The 20,299-nt window shown below is 37.8% G+C and overlaps 1 protein-coding gene across 1 annotated transcript; it reads left to right on the forward strand.

Moving 5' to 3' along the window:
- The first annotated feature begins 5 nt into the window (after positions 1–5).
- RWDD4 (RWD domain containing 4) lies at positions 6–16,159 on the forward strand. Its single transcript, XM_069096507.1, has 7 exons — positions 6–215; positions 3,254–3,334; positions 8,130–8,239; positions 8,346–8,493; positions 9,745–9,862; positions 12,238–12,287; positions 15,270–16,159. Exons 1-7 carry the CDS (start codon positions 192–194, stop codon positions 15,300–15,302), a joined length of 564 nt encoding a protein of 187 aa, XP_068952608.1. The 5' UTR covers positions 6–191; the 3' UTR covers positions 15,303–16,159.
- The last annotated feature ends 4,140 nt before the right edge of the window (positions 16,160–20,299 follow it).

Below are 20,299 nucleotides of genomic sequence, written 5' to 3' on the forward strand. Positions count from 1 at the left end.
GAGGCGCGCGCATGCGTGCTGGTGTCCTGGGGCTGGGCTCGGCTACGAAGTGACCCGACAGAGGTTCGGCGAGGTGGCGGCGCGGGGGTCTTCAGCCTCTGGGTGCTGACCCCCGCCTTGGCCGCCTACTCCTCCCTCCCCCCAGTTTCCTGTCTCGCCGTTGGAGGGAGGAGGACCTCGCTGCCGGAGCGATGAGCGCCAACGAGGACCAGGAGGTAGGACCCCTCCCCACGGGGGGCCGCAGGTGGAGGGGGGTGGAGAGGGGAGCTCCGGGAGCAGCCCTGGTCCCGGTGGGTGCCCCGGGAGGAGGCGGGGGCGTCCTTCTCACCCTGAACACCCCCCGGCCTGGTCAACTGGCATTTATTAAGCGGCTGCTTCAAGCCTCACCACCTCCTTTCAAAGCCCCTTCCATCCGACAGCAACCCCCCAGCCCCTGGTGGGGACGAACGCGACCTTCGGGGCCGAGTTGGTGGCTCCTCGTACAAAGCCCCTTGTCTTCTCAGGGACCCTGTAAAATGGGGTGTGGGGAGGTCTTTTCTGCTTGGAAATCTCTGTTCCCGTGACCTAGATGGGGGGCGAGCCCTGTGCCAGCCCAGCCTTCGTTTCCAGCTGTGGGACAGCCTTCCGTGGAGCCCAGAGGGCAGAGCACTAGAGTCTGGGACTCCCCGAGGGCAGGCGTGACTTTGGCTTTTCTTTGCACTACACCTGGAACTTTGTAGGTTGTTTAGTAAATGCTTCTATATCTAGAAAGTGGGAGTGGGAGGAGGGGCCAGCTGAGTCAAGGAACCCAGATGATGAGTGAGTAGCCTTCCCACCCAGCACACACACACCCTCTTCTCCCATCCCTGATCTCTTTTTAAAAATGTACATGTTCTTGGTGCTCAGCCATCTGTAAGCTAGAGCTAGTTCTTACCATACTTTGAAATTCCCCTGGAAAGGCAAGACATTGGCAATCACCAGTCTTAATATGACACATACTTGTCTATGCCTCATATCCCAAGGGGGCTTGAAATCTGATTGAACTTAGACCCCTCTCTGCCTGTCAGTTACAGTTTTTAAAATTATTCTTTCATTTACTTTTGTTTTGGGAAAAATAAAGATGGTCCAGCAGGACACTGATAGCTTGTTGGTGCACCCAGATTGTCTTGATGTAGTCTAGTGGGAAGTAAGCACCTATGGGCACACCCAAATTGAATTATGTTTCAACTTCCGGGCTTTTTTTTTTTTTTTTGGTCAATACCACTTTGAAATATAAAGAAATCTCAGTCACAGTGCTAATAAGAGAGATGTTTCTGCTGTGGTGATATTTTTAAAGGACTTTTGAGGAGATGGTTGGGAATGAGGGGGGTGGGTAGGGTGTTCAAGCCCTATCTCTGATGAGCCAGCTCTAAAAAACTTTAAGTTTTAGAGATGGTACCAGCTTATTTTCTATATTAGTAAAATCATCTGTACAGCCTCCATCCCCTACATTTTTTTAAAGTCTAAAACATCTCTTTAAATTTACTATTTAATTCTCCAAGAAATATTGAAGTCTTAAAATCTGTTCTTTCTTTCTTTGAATAAGTGGTTTTGAAAGGGAATTAGTATGCCTTCTTTTCTTCATCTGTAAAATGCGTATGAGAATTCAGGCTCTCTATGACTTTTAAAAGTTCTTTTTATCCAAACTGCCTGATGAAGAAGTTGAAGGCAAAATATCTAGAAATATTTTTCATTCACCAGTTTCTGTTTTACAGAGAGCCAATTGTCCTACATCAACATCAATTAAAATATTTTTCTTCCCTATATGAAATGAATTTTCCCTTAGAAGCAGTGTTATGAGTGGTGGTCAGCCCCCATGATATAACTTTAACCCATGATATAACTGAAATCGATCTTAGTTCATCTTAGATCTCTTTGACCGTTGGGTGAAACCTACGAGCTCTTCCTTAGAATGTTTTTTAATTCACAAAATCTAAGGTCCCCACCTTTTGCTAGAACCCTTCCCTGATCCCTCTGATCATCTCCATTTTATCCTTTCTACAGCTTGTTTGTACACAATCGTTCCCATGTCGTCTCTCCCGTAGGCCGGGAGTTCCTTGAGAGCAGGAAATGATTTTTACCTTTCTTTATGTCCCCTGCAGCTAGCACAGTGCCTGGCACATAGCAGGCATTTAATAAGTACTGTGACTAAACTATATAGGGTTATAAATAAAACTGGTTATATTGAAACATGTTTATCAAATTAGTTTTAAAAACAAATTCCCTGACTCTAGGTTAAGCCCAGTTTAGTAAGATTTTATACTTGTATTACACCACCATTCAATGCAACATCCATGGTGGGAAAAATTTCCTTCAAGAGATCATATTCCTTCTTCAGTGCAGACCTACTCATGCATAAGGTGAAATATTACTATAGTGCTAGTAACCCTACACTAGGATCTGAAGATGACACTAGGATCTTGACCACTTGGCTATGAGATTGCAAGCTCCACCATGTCCTACCAAGCTGGAAAGTCTTGTATGGGCCTAGTAACATACTGTTATATCTGTTGTCCCAGGGCCACCCTAAGGTCATAGAGGCTCATTACCAGTTTTGTAGAATATATATTTTTTTCAAGATGGAAATTTTGAGAGATTTTCCTCATGGAGTACCTATGCCTACATAATCACAGATCCTTGAAGCATTGAAGAAGAACGTACTGAATACTTTCTTCTACCTCACTGGCTTAATACCACAAAAGATTTGAGAGAAAAATGATGTTTAAGTGTAAATTGCTAGACATATAACAGACTTGGTGATTGGGAAGTAACTTCTTAGAAGTTAGCATTCAAGATTGTAGAAGGTAATTGTAAGAAGGAGATTATAGCAATAGACTGAAACCATGCTGATTTATGAGTATTTGAAAGGGAAGAATTATCTGATTTTTTTTTTTTTATGTAGGTTTAGGAAGAAATGGGAGAGATTGTTTTATGTTGGACTTTCATGAAATGCATTGAGCAATCCTGAGTAGTGTCATAAGTACCAGACATTTGTTAAATGGAATTTTAAAATTCACTTCATTGAATTTTAAATAGTATCTATTGTGTGTTCTATGCTTGCCATAAACTATCAGCCTCAGATTTGTTAAACCTTAAAAAGATAGTTGTTTTCAAGTAAGTAGTGCTTTGTAGTGAGTTTATACTACTTCTTAGAGTGTGTTATCAGACATAACCTTCACATAGTAAATTTGTACCAAAAACTCAAGTCCTTGTCTATTTGATCCATTTCATTTAGATGGAACTGGAAGCATTACGTTCTATTTATGAAGGCGATGAAAGTTTCCGAGAATTAAGTCCAGTGTCATTTCAATATAGGGTAAGACACAAAGCATGAATAAAATCGTTTTTTATTGCTTTCCCTTCTAAGTTTTGTGCTGTATATGTATCTTCTTTATGCCTACTTAGGTATATGTTGTCTCTCTCATTAAAATGTCAACTCTTTGAAGGCAGAGACTTTTTCCTTTTTCTGAATGTTTATTCATTGATTTTTTGCATAAAGAGATGAGTTATTGCTGAAATGCTAATTTTTGTTTTATAAATCTATGCATCTAGTCATGTTTCTGTTTAAATTGTCTAAATTGATGATGTACTTATTTGTAGCACATTCTTAGAGGACTTAAGAATTCAAAAATCCTTCATCTGCATGACATGAAGTATTTTTTAATTCTATGATAACTCATATCTTTCGATATTTGACAGATTATAAAAGTTAACTTTTAAAAATTATTTATTGTAATAGATAATTAGAATAAATAAATAGAATTTGGAAATTGGAAGAGACTTCAAATATCATGTAGTCTCATACCCTCATTTTTGAGATACCCCAGCACTGCTTTTCTAATCCTTTTATTGACTATGAGGGCTACTCCATTTCTTCTAAGGGATTCTTGTCCCGTAGTATATGTAGTGACCAACTGAATTACATTTACCCATTCCCATGCATTTAGGTTCACTGACACTCAAAGATGTTAATATTTATCTTTCTAGCTCCTGTTGGGGCTCATCTAACTTACCCTTGGTTCCTAGATCTTATATTCCAGGTTCCTATGCAGTATTGATCTTTATAGCATCAGATAGATCCTCACCTGAATCTTGGCTTTGGCCCAGCCACTTCCTTAGTTCTGGGGCTAGGTAGTTGTTCTCCACTCTTCTCCAGTGATGTTTTGGATACATTCTAATATGTGCAGCTCTTCTTCCAGTGTCATCTCTTTTATCATTTTAGTACTGCCTGTGGGGTTTTCTTGGCAAAAATACTGGAGTGGTTTGCCATTTCCTTCCATGGATCACCTTTTGTCTTGAGGAACCTATATGAATGCCAAAAGGCATTCCAAACATGGAACAACTGATTGCTTTAAGATTGGAAAAAGAATGTGACAAGGCTCCATATTGTCACTGTATTTATTTAACTTATATGCAGGTACAATGTGTGAAATGCCAGGTTGGATGAATCCAAAACTGGAATAAAGATTTGTGGGAGAAATATCAACAATCTTAAATATGCAGCAATACCATTCTGATGATAGAAAGTGAAGTAGAATTAAGAAGCCTCTTGATGAAGGTGAAAGAGGAGAGTGTAAAAGCTGATTTTGAAGCTTAACATCCAAAAAAAATTAAGATCTTGACTATAGGTCCCGTGACTTCTTGGCAAATAGAAGGAGAAGAAATGGAAACAGTGTCAGACTTTATATTCGTGGGCTCAAAGATTGCTGCAGACAGCTACTGTAGCCATTAAATGAAAAGAGATTTGCTCTTTGGAAGGAAAGCTTTGGCAAATGTGAACAGCATACCAAAAACAGATATCACCTTGTCTACAAAGGTCCATATGGTCAAAGCTATGGTTTTTTCTGGTAGCATTGTATGGTCGTGAAAGATTGACTGTAAGAAAAGCTGGGCACCATAGAGTCAACACTTTTGAATTGTGGTAGTGGAGAATGTCTCTTGGACATCAAGGAGGTGAAATCAGTCAACACTTAAAAGAAATTAATTCAGGTTATTCACTGGAAGGTTAAATACTAAAGCTGAAGCTAATTTACTTTGGCCACATAATTAGAAGCTGGACCTCACTGGGAAAGGCCCTGATGCTAGGAAAGTTGGAAGGCAAAAGGAAATGGGGATGGCAGAGAATGAGTTGGATAGATAGTATCGTGAAAGCAACGCAGATGAGCTTGAACAGACTTCAAGAGATAGTGGAGGATAGAAGGGTCTGACATGCTATGGTCCATGAGATTACAAAGAGTCAGACCCAACTGAACAATAAATAACTCTACTTTACAAATGAAGACACAGGAACCAAAGAGGGTAAGCAGTTTGTTCAAAAGTATACAACCAGTTAGTGACAGAGTTGGGACTACAACCAAGAGGGCCTTTGACTGACTTTCTTTCCACTATACCATGCTATTATAAAGGGATAGGTGATATTTTCTTAAAATGATTTTCTAGTTTTGAGATGATATATGTAAAAGTTACAGGATAGTCTTTGCCTGAAGGGGAATTGGTATTAAATGCATTTTTAACACAAGAACGATATTATTTTCCCTTTATGCAGTCCATTTATATAACCTCTTATAATAGTGAGGTGCACTGTTTTTTTTTTTTTCTTAGAATACTTTATACCACATGTTTTTGGAAGCTATTTTACTTAATTTGGGGAAATAATGCCATGTCCAGTACTTAGAATTTTCATTAGATAGTCACAAAAAAAAGGTTAGCAGCATTTGTTTGCTTTAGAGTTTACCTTTTCCTCAAATATATTATATGCTTGACTTTACAGCCCTCATATCTTCTCTGTACTTAACCCTAACAACCTGACTGACTTTGCTAAAACATATCAAGTCTCTGTGCTAACGCTCAATGGTCTTTGGCAAATATCACCATGAGAGTAAACTTATCTTGAATACCCTCTAATCTTGTGCATGGGGGAATGTTAGGCCCTGGTTATAGGCATAAGCATGAAACAGTGTCTGCCCTTAAGGAGCTTACATTTTAGCTAGGAGGATAGGACTTAAATAGCAAAAGCAATACCAGGTCCCCTGGTAGCAAGTGATAAGTTCAAAGTGCATGGTGCATATGGTTAAGCACTACTGAGCATTCTCAGAAAGGAGAAACTACTGCTGTGAGCTAGGTCAGTCAGAAGGCTTCAGAGAGGAGTTAGAACTTGATCTGATCCTGAAAGAGAGGTAGGGTGAAAGGTAAGTTCAGCAATACAGATATGTTGTTTGTGTAGGAGTAAAAGTAAAACATTCTGATTGGCTAGAAAAGGGGTTTGTGTAGAATAGTGCCAAGGTGAGACTGGAAAGAGGTTGTGGCACACCCTTGAGTATCAAACTGAAAAGGTTGAACTTTATGCTACAGTCACTGCTAGTAACATAAAGCAGTGTTTTAGAAATGTCTCCCCAGGAGCGGCCAGCATAGCGAGTAAGAGCATCGGCTCCAGTGTTGAGAAGACCTGGAGATCAAATCCCAGTCTCAGACACTTAGCACCCACCCAGAAACACCTGGCCGTGTAACCTTGAGCAAGTTACTTAACTCCAATTGCTTAGGGGCGGCCAGGTGGCTCAGCGAGTAAGAGCACCAGCTCCAGTGTCGGGATGACCTGGATCAAATCCAGGCTCAGATACTCAACACCACACCCAGAAATAATAACTGGCCGTGTAACCTTGAGCAAGTTACTTAACCCCAATTGCTTTAAAAAAAAAAATGTCTCCCCAGTTTCCCACTCAGCAATAAAAATCTGACCGAAATATGAGGAGCAAGAGTAAAGTAATTAGAAAATGGAGGTATGGAGGCGGCTAGGTGGCACAGTGAATAGAACACTGGCCCTGGAGTCAGGAGGACCTGAGTTCAAATCTGGCCTCAGACACGTAACACAAAAAACTAGCAGTGTGATCTTGGGCAAGTCACTTAACCCTAATTGCCCTACCTTTCCCCCTCCAAAAAGCAAAAAGAAAAATCTTAAAAAAAAAAGAAAGAAAATGGAGGTATGACAGGTATTTGGAAATACAATAGTATTCCGTTACATTCATATGTCACAACTTGTTTAGCCATTCCCCAATTGATGGGCATCCCCTCAATTTCCAGTTCTTGGCCACCACAAAAAGAGCTGCTATAAACATTTTTGTACATGTTGGTCCTTTTCCCATTTTTATGATCTCTTTGGAATAGACCTAGTAGTGGTATTGTTGCTAGTTCAGAGGATATGTACAGCTTTATAGCCCTTTATATGCTATACATGGCTATAGATAACTTTAATTTCTTCATCTGAAAACTGCCTAACTTTCTTTATGGAATGTGTGAACTTTAATTTATTTAGTACTTGATTTTGTGGCTTGTTGGTTTCCCATTTTGTTTATTTGCCTTTTCTTCTGCACTTACCTGCCACATAATGTAATGGACAGAGCACTAGTCCAGGAAAGTTGGGCTTGATTCTTACTTCAGATACTTTTGTCAAAGTCGAATTGTTTAGCTTTTCTGAGTCTCAGTTTTCTTATCTTTAAAATGAGGATAGTATTTCATAGAGGTATTGAAGACAACATTTTGTAAACCTTAAAATACTGTTTAATGAGGTTTTTTTTTTTCTTCCCTGGAGCTGAATAAAGAATACAGAAGATGGAAATTTGATTGACTTGAGTTTCTCAATGTCTTATGATTTCAAAGCTTATCAAATGTCATGGTTTGATAGGCAGGAAATGATGACAGAAATGAGCTTTTTCTGTCATTAGTGGATTTTTTATCCACATTTTCAACAAACATTTATAAAATTCCTACTGTATACTAGTCCCTGTCACTGCATGGGTGACATAAGACCCCTCCTGGAGGAGCTTCCTCTATAGTTGTAGAAATAAGGCAAGTATATAAAGTCCTGCATTCTAAGACCAGAACTACGAAAGCTCTTATAGACTAAGGATGAGCTGGAGCTCGACCAGAGCACAGGGGTCCCCTTCATTGTGGCTGCTACAAAAAGACTTTAAAAATACTCTTATTAAATTGATGTTTTAGTTAGAAGTATTGAAAATAATTTACTATTTTAAATATCATAATTTTATCCTCTATTGTCTTAGGCTTTTGTAATACAAATGTAACTATTTTCTATTTAACATTTTCCTTTCCTTCAGATAGGTGAAAATGGTGATCCTAAAGCCTTTTTAATAGAAGTTTCTTGGACTGAAACATATCCACAAACAGCTCCAATCATATCTATGAATGCTTTTTTCAACAATACCATGTAAGTGCCTTTCATTTGCTGTTTTCATTTGTCTCTCCCATTTACTTTCCTACTCCCTTTTACTTTACTCTTCCCTTTTCATTTCTTTTAAAAATATATGTTCTAGATCATCAGCTGTAAAGCAGAGTATTCTGGCTAAATTACAAGAAGAAGTTGAAGTTAATCTTGGAACTGCAATGACATATACATTGTTTGAATATGCCAAGGACAATAAAGAACAGTTCATGGAGAATCATCATCCTGTTAATTCCATGGTGAGCATGTAATTTGGGCCTTATAGTAGCTTTTTCTAATTCCTCTTTATTTAGAATTTTGTTTTGTAAAAAGCTTTGGGTCAAATTTAAGGTGCAAATAAATTTTAGAATTTAATTAGGAAATTAGATTTCATAAGCTTCAGTTTCACACAGAAACCAAGATATCAATAATAGAATTATCTAATACTCTCCATAATCATTTTGCTCCATTGAGATAGAAGAAACAGTTTCCATGTATCTGTTATTTAAATTCTCTTAGAGAATATATAAAATATTATTTGAACAGTTTAGTGGTACTTTCTTTAAAATGTGTTGTTTTTAAGTCATAGTCCTTCTCTTGTTACAATTAGGCTTACCATAATTCATCCTAAAGTTATACTTTGAGGTTTCATTGAATACAAAGTATCATTCAAGAGAGTCCTAGATGGGGCGGCTAGGTGGCAGGATCAGAGAATAGAGCACCAGCCCTGGAGTTGTAGGACCTGAGTTCAAATCTGGCCTCAGACACTTAACACAAGAACGAATTGTTTGACCTTGGGCAAGTCCCTTAACCCCAATTGCCCTGCCTTCCCCCTCCAAAAAGGAAAAAAAAAAAGAGAGAGAAAGAGTCCTAGAAAATAGACTTCTGAAAGAATTTAAAGCATGTGTCTTTTGGTATCACTATAATGTTTATACTACATCATATATAACACTTGATTATGTTTTCTGAATCAGGCTATAAGGAAAGACACTGTAACTTCTGCTTTCTGTACCCTCTTAGTGTAAGACTGTTCCACAGTTCTAGATTTCAAAATGTCATTACTGACTTAATGACTTAAGTATTTAACAAGATTCTCTTCATTGGTTAAAGGGAGAATTGGGAAGATCTGGACAAATAAGTATAATCATAGGTGCCTGATGGCATGAATTATATGCATTTTAAAGTGCATGTTAAAACATTCTAAGTTGTAGTAAATTAACTGTTCTTAGCATCTACCCTGGAAACTAATACGACCCTCTATTTTCAGTGGGCTTTAGATCTTGCTTCCATTGGTATCTTTTATAACAGTTTAATTGTTACCTAACAGCTTTGAACATGGGTTTGATTAAGTTCTAGCAGTATACTGATGTCATATAGAAGATAACTTTAATCTTGTATATTTTCATTTTATCAATTTAATATTGACAGTTGACATATTTCAGGAACTAGATAAATGTATCTTACTTAATATGTGCTGAGCTATAATTGTGAATTATTTCTTTTCTTTTCAGACATCAATAAACAATATTATTTCAGTTGAAACTCCTAATCCTGCTCCCTCAAGTAAGAAAAAAGATAAAAAAGAACAGCTTTCAAAAACACAGAAACGGAAGCTGGCAGACAAGACAGGTTTGTACTGCTTAATATTAGCTCCACTAGTTTTTTTTAATCACCTCACGGATAAACTTGTGACTGCCTCATAATATGATTGTGTGGGTTCTTACTAGTATTTGTTTTAGAAGATTACTTTTGGAGTCTTAGAATCAGATTCTGCCTTGATGATTATGATATGAATTTGATGATTATTATTACTACTACTACTGCTAATATTTCATCACTAAATGTTGCTATTTGAGAAGCAGTGAATGTCACAATAACCATAGTAAGTCAGGTTGACAGGATAATTTTAACATCATGTGCATTAGAAAAATGGTCTGAGGGGTGGCTAGGTGGCTCAGTGAATATAGCACTGGCCCTGGAGTCAGGAGGACCTGAGGCCTCAGACATTTGACACATTTACTAGCCCTGTGACTTTGGGCAAGTCACTTAACCCCAATTGCCCTCCAGAAAGCAAAAAAAAAAAAAAGTTAACTAGAAAAATGGTCTGAAGGCATTTTTCATATTTTACTTCTTCATTCTTTCCTTTAGGAACGTTTCTTCATGTTTGTAATATATTTCTTTTAGTGTTAGAAAAAGCCTTCTTTTTTAAGAATCCTTATTTACATTTGTTAAATTCAGTTAACTAGAATTCTAGTGCAATAATTGTTATGCTAGAAAATTGGAGGTAGCTCTGATAGTAAAAAGAGTGCTAGACTTGGAGTCAGACAACCACTGTGTGAATACTGGCTCTTACTGGTAATATGACTAGGCCTTGGTTTCCTAAGTTATAAAATGGGTAATAATACTTGCCCTACTTGGTTTTGAAGATCACATGAGAAAAAGTAAAAGTACTTTGTAAACCTTAAAAGTGCTATAGAAATGTCACCTGTCATAACTTTTTTTATTATTACTGTACTGTGAGACAAAACAATGTTAAATAATTTTAAAAGTAAGTATACATGAGATACTAGTCTCAATTTTCCAAAATTATGTGTAACAGACCTAACCTTTTGAAAGTATAACAGCTATATGAGAACTTTTGTCTGGGAAATGAATGGGTACGATTGAGTAACATCATTAGTTTCTGGCAGTTTCCTTTTAATATTTTTTAGCTATCCCCTTAACAGTAATGCCAGCCCTTGTAGCAGTAAAATTGTCACATATGTTTCATCTTTGGCAGCTGTTGAGACAGTGACTGAAAACTTAACAGCTATAGTTCACCTGAAAGCCCTGTCATGCATTAGCTAAGCCATTGGTGAACCTCATGGCTGAACCCCCTTTGGTTCTTCAGGGAGTTGATTTTGTACCCATAGAGACATTTTTCTAAACCACTTGGCACTGTTTGGATGGCTCAGAGGGTTGGGGAGTTGCCAAGGACTCATATCTACTATGGAAAGAAGAGGCCAGAAAACTTGGTAACCAGGCCTCTTATCATAAACATATTAAATTTTCCAGAACAACTATAAACTAGGCTTTCATAGTGCCAGTTGACTTAGTTTAAAGTAAGTAGTTTTGTCTTCTGACAGATGCCAAAACAGTTTTTGCTGGGTGTCATAAGTATTCTTGACTTAGAACTACCTTAAAGGAAGCATTCTCAGAATTCTAGGAAGAAGAGACAGAATTGGAGATATGTTCAGATAGTCCTTCCAGTAGACCAAATGAAGTATGACATTTGAGGGGTGTGGGAAGACATGAACATCTAAAGCCAGAACCCCGCTAGCATCTTTGTTATTCTTTATGAGTGAGTCTTTGCCTCAGTTTTTCTACCTGTAAAATTGATATCACTTATGTGAAATTTGAGGGTTAAACAAATAGTATTCCAAGAGTTCAAAGAAAAAATGGTACCAAATTATTTTTGTTGAACAGTTATATAATCTCCACCAAAATGAACAGTGCTTTTTATAAATAAAATTCATTTTCTTATATTAACATACATAGCATCAATTATGCAACAAAAAAGTTGAGGATATTTTTATTTTTAAAATTAATCACTTGTTTCATATGGTCCTTCTCCTTGCTATCATTAATGAACCTAGCTTCCTTATGAATTGAACACTAGTAAAGCATTCTGTACACAGTATTCCCAAACATCAGCTTTAGTCTTAGATATAACTAATAAAGTTACTTTTTTCTCCCCACAGTGGGCATTTTGCCTTTGTGTTTTACATAGAGTAAGTTTATAGTCTTGAATGAAAGAGGAGCAAACTTGTAAAAAGGAATATTTGATCATTCTTTTACAAATTTAAAATCAAGTTCAGTTCACCAAGTACATTCAGTTACTAAGGAACTAAAAAGTAGCCTGTAGTACTGTACTTTAAAACTAAGTTCTTAGTAGGGATGTATTAGAATATAGTCTAAAAAATAGTCTTTGTTATCTTGAAAATAATTTTTTTTTAATTCTATAGATCACAAAGGTGAACTTCCACGAGGCTGGAACTGGGTTGATGTGGTTAAGGTATGTTACTTAAACACAAAGTATTTTATCACCTTAATGTCAGTAGGTGTCATAATGAAACTTATATGTAACCTCTTTTTTATTTTCTCTTCTAACAACCTTTGGATTTGACTGATGTCTGATATTTGCATACACTCAGCATGTAAGTATCTTTAAGTGTTTTTTTCCTAGTTCACAGTCACTTTGTAGCAATGACAAAATGTATAGAAATCTGAAGACTTGCCTGTTATGTAGCATTTAAGGAGAGGAGAGAGAAAAGGAAAGAATAAACATTTATTAAAAGCCTGCTATATGCCCAGCACTATACTAAGCATTTTACCAGATATTACCTTACTATCCTAACAACAACCCCAGGAGGTCGGTGCTCTTATTATTTGAATTTTGCAGGCAAGGAAATGTCAGCAAGGGGCTAGCGGGGTAAATGGCTTGTCTGCAGTCACCCAACTAGTAAGGGTCTAAGGCTGGATTTAAATTCCAGTCTTCTTCTCTCTGAACTCAGCACTCTATTGTCCCACCATTTACCTGTAGTCAATATTAATGTTATTTAAGGGGAAATTACCCAGAAAACCCCTCGAGATCTCTATGAGATCGAAAGAATTGGAATTTTGGAGGGGAGGTAGTACTTTTTTAGAGTATGAGGTACTTTTAGGACAGGGGTGAACAGGATGCGGTATTAGAGGCTTTGAACAACCAGAGAGCACCTAACCTTCAGTGAAAAAGGAAGCCGGGTGTGTGTGGCAGGTAAGGTAAGGAAAATGACTGAATAGAAACATTCACCCATTGAAATTTTCCCTTTAATTGTCCCTATTTCCTTTTGTTGCTGTTGTTGAGTCATTTCAGTCATGTCCCACTCTTTGTGACCCCATTTGGGATTTTCTTGTCTTATTGGAGTGGTTTGCCATTTCCTTCTCCAGCTTATTTTACAGATAAGGAACTGAGGCAAATGGGATTTAGTGACTTGCCCAAAGTCACAAAGCTAGTGAGTGTCTAAGGCTGGATTTGAACTCCATCTGCTGTACCACCTAACCACCCCTCCCTATTTCCTGCCCTCCCATAAATGAATGGGGAAAATCTCCTTTGCACACAGGCACACAAATTGCCACCACCCTCTCGCCACACTACAGCCCTACCTCCTACTTTACTCCAGGATCTGGAGATAGATACTTTTACCCATTCCTTCTCCAGATGTGCTGATGGATCCCATTTGAAAAATACCTCCTCCTCTAGTCAACTAACTTTTATGATGCCTACAAAAACCTGAGGAATGGCTCATACATACAGGCTCATGTTTAGGTCTGTGTTAGTGTATTTTATATTCAGTTTGGCTATACATGTGCTTAGCTTGAAACGTTGACCCCTTATACAGAGCAAAGCATATTGAATATCATTTAAACAAGGGTCCTGATCCCACATCTTTCACTAACTGTAAAACCTTGGACAAATTGGAGAAGTTAAATTGATGGGGTTTGACTAGAAGACCACCTTAAGGTCCATTCAGATTCAAAATTTCTATGATGATAAATCAGTGCATCTTTAATTGTACACAGTTTAAGTTTGTCTTTAAATTATAGTTGGAATATAGAGTGAGCCATGAAAATGTTTATGGATTGGTTTCTCAAACCAAGACAGTTCCCAGGAAAGTGCCAATCCTAACAATTACAGTAAAGACTTCACATCGATTAGTTCTTTGTTTAAAACTGTAGTCTTTGCTTCACTCTTTTGGACACTCTTGCCAGCTTTAAGTTTCATATACTTTTTTTTTCGAGATTCATTGTTCCTGAAATTTGCTAGAATGATACTTTTCCAGTGCTCCTCTAAAAAGAGCTGTTCATTGTAGGTGTTAAAATTGCATTGCAGTCATTGAATTTCATCTCTTAAGCTGGCTATGTTTGAAATTTGTGGTGACCCTCAAAGAGGTCCTCAACTTATGAATTCCAAAGTTTTATTGGTAGGTTTATTTTTTTCTATAGGGAAATGCATTTTCAGTTTCAGTTTTATTTAAGGAAAACTTAAGTTTTCTGGCCAGCAAAAGCCCACAAAGCTATTAAATACAAAACATAGTGGAACTATACTGTCCTGGAACTTGAGTCCTACGTATAGTGACTGGTGGGATATAGAAAAGAGAGGAGGGTATTAGACAACATTTTTAAGTAGATGAAGTATTTCTTTAGCATCCTCACACCTTCCTTTCAGTACCACTCTCACTTCCCAATGCCCTTCTTCCCAGCTTCCTTTTGTCTTTATGTTGCTGAGATCCTCCCAATTGAATGCTTCATGTTCCCCAAATTATGTCTTTTCCTTTCTCCTAACCAGAATTCACCATCCCTTAGTTTAAATGTTAAAAGGAAATTAGCCTGAAAGTCCTCAGACATCCCAATTTGCATTTTTAAAGAAAAATGCTTATAAACCCAAAGGAGACTTGGTAGAATTTCAGGCCAGGTTGACAAAAGGAAATGAAAAAAATATGAGGGAAAATGTTGGGGTAATACTGCATAGAAGTTTGCTTCCAGGGTCTGCTTCCCTAAACTGGTTGTGTTTTTCAGAGCTTCTCCCTACATTTCTGAATCTATAAATTTTCCCCAATTTTTCATTCTGTTCTGATAGAACTATAATGGAGTCAGTTTATAAGTCTGGAAATATTTATATACTTTGCTATTTTAAAAAAAAAAGCCAAGATAAGTTAGGAATACTTCATCTTTTATCCTGTATTTACACATTCAAAATTTTTGACAGTGGGTTTCAGATGTAATTTTTATGTTGTCTCCTGTTCATAGTTATATTTTAACATTTAGTGAACCCTGTAGTTTTAAATGTTTCAAGAAGAATTTAAAGTTTGAAGTACAGTTATGCAAAATAAAAGTTAGAGCTTTCAAAATATGTAAACTTTGTTGCCGATTCTATTAACTGGAAATGTTTTTAATTTGATATGAAGTGTAAATAATGTAACAGCTTAACCTTAATATTTCTCTCTTCTTTTTGTAGTTAAGCAAAACTGGTTCTAAAGATGACGAATAACAAAAGAAACTTGATCCAAGAAAACACCATCTTTTAATACATTAAACTGAAGTCACCATTTTTTTGCAGTACTCTTCTATCAAAGTGGCATTTTATAAAACATAAGTTTTTGTAGTTTCCTAAGTAATTAGATCACAAGTTCATGCAGAGATTTGTTGGCATTTCATTATTCTCCCAAATTTGCCTTAAAGGAAGGTAAAACATGCCACCGGAATGTCAGTATCCTCTCAGGAGCCTGTTTAGCTTTATAAATGATCAAACATCAAGAAGAGTAATGATATATGCAGTGTTCATTTATACTGGCTTATCTGGGGTGTGACTTCTTTTTAAGGGAATGTAAAGCTGCTTATCCAGCATACCCTTTTCAAGTCCTCATCTCAGTGGAGTAAATAGTAAGAGTGAAGTTATTTGGCAGCATGGTCTGTATTAATAGGTTTGTCACTTTATTTATGTCTTCATCTGTTCATTCCCTTGAATTACTGGTGTTTAAATTGCTTCAGAGAAACCTAGTGTTTGAATACCACCAACCTTTTCATGTAGTTTACATCTGTATGTAGTTACTTTCCATGTTTTGTTTTTTTTGCAGAGAACTGTCTTCTCACAAATAAATCTAAATTATATTTTTCTCAATATTGGTGTATTGAGAGGTTTAAACATGAGAGGTTTTCATAATATATAAGTTAAAAAAATTAATTCTGCCAAATGCATTGGAAAGAATTTTGTACAGATGTGCTCTTGTATTTTAAGAAAAAAAAATCCTTACTGAATACACAGTAATGGAGTAAAAGATGCCTTAATGTCATTTAATTTTTTATTGTTGGAGACATTGATTTTAATAAATTCCTATTTATCTGCCACTGTTGACTTTTTGTTTTTTATTTCGCTTATCACTGGTTAGTCTCTCTCCCTTCTAGAGAGGCAATCAGCATTTATTAAGCACTTTACTTGCCCCAGCACTGTGCTAAGCATTGGGCCTACGGACATTGAAGGGCAGTGTGTTGACTCTTGTATGATTTGGATTTCAGGGAGGCAGAGCTGCTGCACAGAGTTGTCAGCTCTCTTCCAGTCATCCAAGTCCAGTTTCAAGACAAAGTCAAGACAACTGGCAATACCCCCAGATACAGCGTCTGACCGGGCTCTGAGCTCTCCACGGCACTTGCTTTAGCCGCCTTCATGGCTATTAGAGCAAGTTGTTCTCATCCACCCATTCCACCAGGAGAAGGCCTCCCGTGCTTAGAGTAGACTCACCCCCACTCCTCAAGCCTGAGACAGTTCACTGTGTGTGGCTGCTGTGCATGCTGTAGTGTCTTAGAGCCTCCGCTGAGAGTTGAGTGCTAGGTAGGAACCAAAGGTGGATGAATGAGCAAGCCTGAAAAGGGCTCAGTAAGCTCTCACACCAGAAGTGATCAAATACCCATACGCCCCAGAATACAGATATAAACCAATAGAAATCTGGTCCCTGCCTTCAAGGCGCCTGCATTGGAATGAGGACCTAAAAAGGAGATGATGAAAAAATGGGGCAAGAGCGGGGCAATACCCTTGCCAGGGGGCATGGTACTGAAGTCCAGAGAGAAGCAGGGCCTGTGTGGGCCTGACCTCACAAAGACCTTAACAGTAGGAGGCCGGCATGGCACAGGGATATGGTCCAGGATGAGGAGGTTCCAGGCACAAGGGAAGTCCCAGGGTGAAAATGCAACAGTGTCCAGAAGAGTCAGAAGCAGAGCTGGGAGAAGGAGGAAGCATGGCTGGCCCAGGGTGGTTTTACCTCATGTTCCTGTTTTGTGGGTAAGTATCTTGTACTTTGTAGCCAACAGGTATGTAAGGCTAAGGGCCTTAAGGATTTTACAAAATGGTAGCAGAAACCTCTCTCTAAGCTGCTCATTTGTCTCATTTCTATTTTAAATAAAGATGGTTTTTAAGGAACAACTAAATATTTAAAGGGTTGATTTAAGAAACCAAGGGATTCACAGACCTAAAAATAATGTCATTTAGGGAAATCTTTAAGATGGTGCTCATTTAATGAGATTTTTAAAGTTTAAGAACTCACTCCCTTTTTTTAGTCATGTGGCATTTTAGATCTTCTGTTCACACTGTAGGTATGATAATCAACCAACCCTAATATATAATTCATTGGATTAAGGGGATACCACAAAATGAAATGGTCCCTGCCCTCAAGTAGTTTACATTCTAATAAGGAAGACAATATGTATACATAGGACTATATAAAAATGAATACAAGGTGATTTGGGGAGGGGTTACCTCCCAAAGTGGTATTCCTCACCATGTCACTCCCTTGCTCAGTAAGTCCTGCAGTCAAGTCAATAAACATTCATCATACACCTACTGTTTGTCAGGCATTGTGCTGAGGATATAAAGGACAAAAGACAGTCCCTGCCTTTAAGGAGCTCGGAATATAATGGAGAAGGACCCCACAAAAAGAAGCTGAAAAGGATAGGGGGAGGGGCATGATGAAAGCCTGTAGTTGGGTGACTGCCCTGGGACCCCTCCTGAAGCAGAAGATCTGAGCTGTCCTCCCTCTGCACTCTCCAGAGGGAGGAAGAAGTCCTAGGGGCAGCAGGTACCACAAGGTATATTTCAGAGTGGATGAGATCTTGCAAGGAAGATGAGTTTCTGGAGACAGGTGAAGTCCAGGAAAGCATCCTGGTGGGAAATGATAACAACAGCAGCTCCTTATTGCCTCTAGGATAATCTAAACCCCTCACAATCTGGTTCCAGCCTGACTTTACAGAATTACGGCTCTTAGTGCTCCTTTTAATAGACACTATGATCTGTCCTTTCTGTTGCTTACAAGTGACAGGCCATCTCCATTTCTGTGAGAGACACAAGCTATTCCTTGTGTCTGGAAAGTACTCTCTCTACACCTCCACCTATGAATGAATCCCTAGCTTCCTTCATGTATCGCTTCCCCTCAACTACATACAGCTTATCCCAAATTACCTTATGTGTATTATATGTATAGTATACATGCATATTACTCATCCAGTACGTTGGAAGCTGCTGAAGGGCATGGATGGATTAATTTTTGTCCTTGTATCCTCAGCAAATAGCACAGCGCCCCCGGCATATACCTTTTAATAAAATTATTTGACAGAATTTAAGATGTTTAACTTATAGGAGAGAAGACGGATAAGTGTTTGAAGCCCTGTCATTGTGAAAGTGAATTAGACATTTTCCTGAAAGCCAGTGGGTAGAACTAAGAGGCATAAATAAAAATTGGAGAATCAGATATTGGCTCAATTTAAGATTAGAACTGTACAAATCTGGTGCAGGTCATGCCAAAATTGGCACCAATGACTCATTAATTGCTTAAGTGGAGATTTGATGATCTTTTGTCAAAGACATTCCTCCTGTTTTGGACTAGATGGCTCCTGAATGCCCCCTCCACTTTTGAGATTCTCATTCTCACTTCCTTTAATTCCTAAAAATCTCTCTTACTTTTTTTTCTTTTTGGAGGGGGGAGGGCAGGGCAATTGGGGTTAAGTGACTTGCCCAAGGTCACACAGCTAGTAAGTTTTAGTGTCTGAGGTATTTGAACTCAGGTCCTCCTGACTCCAGGACCAGTACTCTATTCACTGTGCCGCCTAGTTGCCCCCTTTTCTTCTCTCAAAGGAGGTTGCATTCCTTTCCAAGGCCAGATACCAGTTCTCACTCTTCCTGCTTCCTCTGGGTCTTTGCTCCCCTTTCTTACATCTTCAATTTTTCCCTACCAACTAGATGCTGATTCTTTGCCTATAAACATGAACAATTTTTCCTTGTACTGGGAAAAAACCTAACCCTTAACTTTACCTACTATTCTAGCAAACTGGATCTAAGTCACTCTTCTTTGTCGTTTTTTTTAAGTCATTTTTCAGTTTTGGTCAACTGGCCATCCACTTGAAGTTTTCTTGGCAAAGAGACTAGAGTGGTTTGCCATTTCCTTCTCCAGCTCGTTTTACAGATGAGGAAACAAGGTTAAGTGACTGACTTGTCCAGGGTCACACAGCTAATAAGAGTCTGAGGTTAAATTTGAACTCAGGAAGATGAGACTTCTACTGTGCCACCTAACTGCCCACCAAATTTTTACATTTTCCAAATCTTTGAATAATTTAGTTACATTCTATGCTTGTATTTTCTCCATTTGCTCAGTTTTAAGCGGTGATGTAGGTCTGCTGTTGGTTTATTCTGTTGATTCAGGTTTTCCAATATAGGCAACAATTATTTTCTTCTTAATTTCCTCCCAATTCCTTTTTCTTAGCAGCTTTTTAATTCTAGTTTTATTTCCTTCCTTTTTTTTTTTTTTTTTGTTTTTTTTAATTTCTTCTTTTTTTTTTTTTTTTTTTTTTACTTTCTTTTTTTTTTTTTTTTTGCTTTTTTCAAGCTCTTCTGTTTTTCCTTTTAATTTGCTTAATTTCTTCAAATGTGCTCTTTAGCCATTTGGGAATATAATATTGAGATTGCATTTTTTTCTCTCCCTTATTTGCTTTTGTGATATTTTAGCTGATTCATTTGTTCTATAATCTTGTTATTGTATCGGCATTTTGCTTTGGTCATAGCCTATTTTCATTGCCTTATTTTCTTGTGGATGTTTAAGCAGTTTTTCCTGTTATTTATGCTATTTTTTGAAGGGTGTCTCCAGGAATCTGGCTCCCTTTGAATCTATCAACTTCACTAAAAACCCACTGCTAAACTCTTAGATGGAGTGGTGTGTACTCCCTTCCTCACTATCAATTCATTCCTTAATCCTTTACGGGATGGCTTCTATCTTCATTATTTCACTATTTCATATATTCGCATTATTTCACAAACCATTTTTTTTTCTAAAGTCATTAGTCATCAGTGGATTACCAGATCCATTAGACTTTTTCTGTTTTAGACCTCTCTGACTTTTCTGAAGCATTTGATGTTTGACCACCCTCTTTCTAAACCACACTTCCACTGGGCTTTTGTGACCCTTCTTCTGATTTTCCTTCTTCTTTGATTACTTCACTTCTGTAACC

This window comes from Petaurus breviceps, unplaced genomic scaffold (genome assembly GCF_028583685.1).
Source record: "Petaurus breviceps papuanus isolate PSGF00001 unplaced genomic scaffold, PetGlider_PUasm1.0 126, whole genome shotgun sequence".
Taxonomy (NCBI): domain Eukaryota; kingdom Metazoa; phylum Chordata; class Mammalia; order Diprotodontia; family Petauridae; genus Petaurus; species Petaurus breviceps.